General features: G+C 25.5%; 1 protein-coding gene across 3 annotated transcripts in view; it reads right to left on the bottom strand.

The window, feature by feature from the left end:
• Positions 1-954: 954 nt before the first annotated feature.
• Positions 955-3,735, bottom strand: part of LOC114941054 (UPF0389 protein CG9231) — a 7,016-nt gene continuing 4,235 nt past the window's right edge. For all 3 annotated transcript variants that reach the window (XM_029315894.2, XM_085485162.1, XM_029315895.2), the window contains exons 3-4: positions 2,333-2,426; positions 955-1,265 (exon numbers count right to left, since the gene is read on the bottom strand). In XM_029315894.2, coding sequence (XP_029171727.1) covers positions 1,076-1,265; positions 2,333-2,426 — 284 coding nt within the window. In that variant the 3' untranslated portion in view covers positions 955-1,075. The remainder of the gene's footprint in view (positions 1,266-2,332; positions 2,427-3,735) is intronic.

Here is a 3,735-nt window from a genome sequence, read left to right as displayed (position 1 = left end):
GTAGAATTTAAGAACGTTTTTTACTTAACTAATAAATGAATTTATTATGTCATGAATCTTCTACTTTTAATTAATTAACCCTCTCCTCTCTCATTCTTCTCCTCCCAATAATCGCATTAGGTCCCATCCTGAGCAAAAGAGATTTAATTTTCTTGCCAAAAAGGGACCACCGAGAGAACAGCCTCTAAATAGCGTATAGTGACACTCTCGGTCACTGACGTATTTGGGCCTTCGCACGTTCGCTCGGCTCGAACAAACGCACCGCCAAGCGTTGTTTGAGGACTAAGTATTGTTGCGTCCTTCCTTCGACTTTTCCTTTAATTGAGTCTAAACGTAACAATTTCGATATATTCGAATAATCGACTTAACATGCGTTTTTTAAGGAAAAAAGCATTGATTGGTCTCACATTCTCTGCATAAAAGTATTAAGGTGTATGATTACCAAAAACTGAATATTTTACAAGATATTTTATATTTTATGTCAAAAAATTGTTAACTTCAAATCTTTATAATTTGAAAAATACTCTAGTTTTGGAAAGTTCTTGAAATAACCTATAAGAATATGCAATGAAAAATAGGTTTCTCCATTTAAGAGATTGAAGGTGACCTTTACGTGATCTTTAAATGACTATTTAAGATCAAATCAATATAACGATCTTATGTCCCTCTCGAAACCTTACAACTTTTGTTTGAAATATTTTTTTGTATCATTTAGACTTTACGAGATATTTCGATGTTAAAGTTAAATGGGACACCCTATACATATAGTGCCTGTATACATAACATACAAACATTTTATAATATATAAAGCAATTTAATAATTAAAATGCATACAAGTTAAAATCGCGATTAAAATGCTACAGTTCTCAAAAAATTAAATAAAAAATTTGTGATTTTTATTTTAAGTATAATATTACTATAAAATATTAATAACAAAATAATAACAATTGCTAATATTTATTATATTATTACTTTATTATGTTTATGCTTTTCGAAAAAAGTGTATATATATTTGTACCATATCTATAAATAAATTCTAATTTATTTCTCTACATATTTTTCTATATTTATAAATTTATTCTTTTTTTTCTTCTGCTAACATTTCCTTAAACCAATCTTCTCTTTGTTTAGTTAAAGTTTCTCCTCTTGCAGCTTGTCTTTTTCCAAGTATTACAGCACCTATACAACCTATTAAGGTAGCCACAATCATGTAATTACAGGCCTTAATTCGTGCTTTACTCCTTGCAGCAAGTAAACATTCCACTCTGTTTAAGAAAATATTTATTTATCAAATAATATACAAGGTGGATTTTGAAAGTCTGGAAACGATCAAATATCAGATAAAGACAAGTATTTTATGTATAAAATAATGAGAGGAATCAATTGGTATAAAGAAAAAATACATAGTTGTTATTAAGAAAAAGTATTGTAATTTACGACAAATACTTACATACCCTTTCTTAAAAACAACTATGTGTTTTTCTTTACATCAATTGATTCCTCTCATTATTTTATAAAAGTATTGAGGTAAAATAATCAGAAAATAAATATATATTTGATGAAATATTTCATAGTTTATAAAATATATATGTGAAATTAAAGTATAATGTATCTTATAAATTGTTCATATTTCACATTATACCATTATGATTTTTTATACAGACTGTTGCGAGGAATTGATTTATGCAAAAAATATTGATAATTGGTGATTCCATTAAAAAAAAAATTAAGATAATCCTGCCCTGACCTTAGCAACGCCACGCAGGTTTAAAATGAAAATTTAGAAATAAATATTCTTAAACTATACAATTTTTTATTTGAAATATTTTTTCTAAAATGTATTGTTTATGAGATTCAACCATTTCCAGACTTTCAAAACACCTTACATAATAAAAAATTAATTACACAAAAAAGTTATAAATTAATGTAAATTTACTTTTAAAAAATTAAGAATTTTTATTAGAAATGGGTAGTAAGAGCGGACTCGAAAAGTAGGTGGAGCATAAGTTTCTAGGAACAATTAATTCTTTGTTGAAACTGATTTGTTCTGTATATAGCCTATTAATTTTCCTTATATAATACTAAGAAATTAAATCATAATTTGAAATTTCATTTTTAATTAACTTCTCTGTTTCTATTAAAGAATTTTTAATAAAAATTATTTGTTATATTTTTTATAATTTTATAATTGCCAATGTTAAAATCTTAACTAAAAAGAGAAAATCAGTTTTTTATATTTATTCTTATATGTTATTTTAATCAAACTTACATTTCAAATGTTTGTATTTTTACTAAACAATTAATAATAAGGAAATATAAATGTAATACATACGTAACATCTACAGGAACATCTGCAATACTTGGATATCGTTTTACCCAAACCAGCACTCTCTTATCAAAATTAGTCACACGATGCATGCGCGATCCTAAAATATAAGATAAAATTATACATCTATAAAATTATACATAAATATTAGTTATATAAATATTTTTTCCAATAAAATATTTTCTCTTTTATATATATATTTTTGTAATTAAATAATAGAAAAATATGGCAATTATTGCTTTTAAGAATACATATATACAGATATTCATACATACAGATTGTTTATAATATTACTTAAAGATAAAATTATTTAATTAACGCTGAAATTTTTTTTATTTGCTGTAATTGTTAGCTTTGTATTCTAAAAGTATATATATATATATATATATATATATATATATATATATATATATATATACGCACAAGGTGGTGATTCTCGTAACGGTCGCCACGATTTTTGGGACATTTCTGCCAGTTTAAAAGAAAGTTCATACAGTGAAACTTAATTTGCTTTACGCAAGCTATAACATGCAATAAAAACATTTTTTTTATAAACAAATTAATGTCACTTTGAACTTTTTAAATGGAACCATCATATTTTTTTACACAAATTGATTCCTTACAATATTCTGCATAAACAATTATAAGAATAGGATGGTCAAAAAGTGAATAGTTTACGAGATATTTTATATTTTAATCTTATAAAGGTGGTTCTCGTAACAATTGCCACGATTTTTAGGGCATTTACAATAATCTGACAAAAGCTGTCATTAATCACAAATTTATCAATTTGTAACCGTCAATAAATTTAACAATAATTTAATGATTGCATACAATGTTACTTTATGTTACATTTTAATTCAAAATTAACAATGTGATATATCCATTTCTGCAGCGACTGCTCAAGTAGAAGTATGCAGATTAACTTCAAAATTGGCCAGTACTAACACAGCGTTATCATTAGTAACTGGTCTAGTACGATTGACACGTTTTCCAGATAAAAACATGCCATGTAACCGTAAAGAACACTCAGTATTACAAAAACTTTTTGCAGAAGGATGAGCTTTATCCAGATATCATTTTCAGTACAAAACCACTGCATTGCGTGCATTTCTTCTATACTTGCCAAATATTAGTAACATATCTACTTTTTCCGTATTACAATAGTAATTCATTATATTAAGTTTTAAACACACTAAATTGATACTAAAAATTTCCTGATCAGATTAATAGCTAAGCTACATGGTAACAAGGATAAAGTCGAGTCTATTTACTATTTATGTTTTTAAAAAACTTTCTCGATAGCAAAGAATTACGCTGTACAAGCTTTAAAATTGTTAATTTTGAATTAAAATGTAACATAACATAAAATTGTATGCAATAATTAAATTATTGTTAAATTTGTTGAA

The sequence above is a fragment of the Nylanderia fulva genome, unplaced genomic scaffold (assembly GCF_048542155.1).
Source record: "Nylanderia fulva isolate GAGA-0341 unplaced genomic scaffold, ASM4854215v1 Scaffold107, whole genome shotgun sequence".
NCBI lineage: Eukaryota > Metazoa > Arthropoda > Insecta > Hymenoptera > Formicidae > Nylanderia > Nylanderia fulva.
The sequence above is the reverse complement of the archived record's forward strand: the minus strand, read 5'-3'. Positions and strand labels throughout refer to the sequence as shown.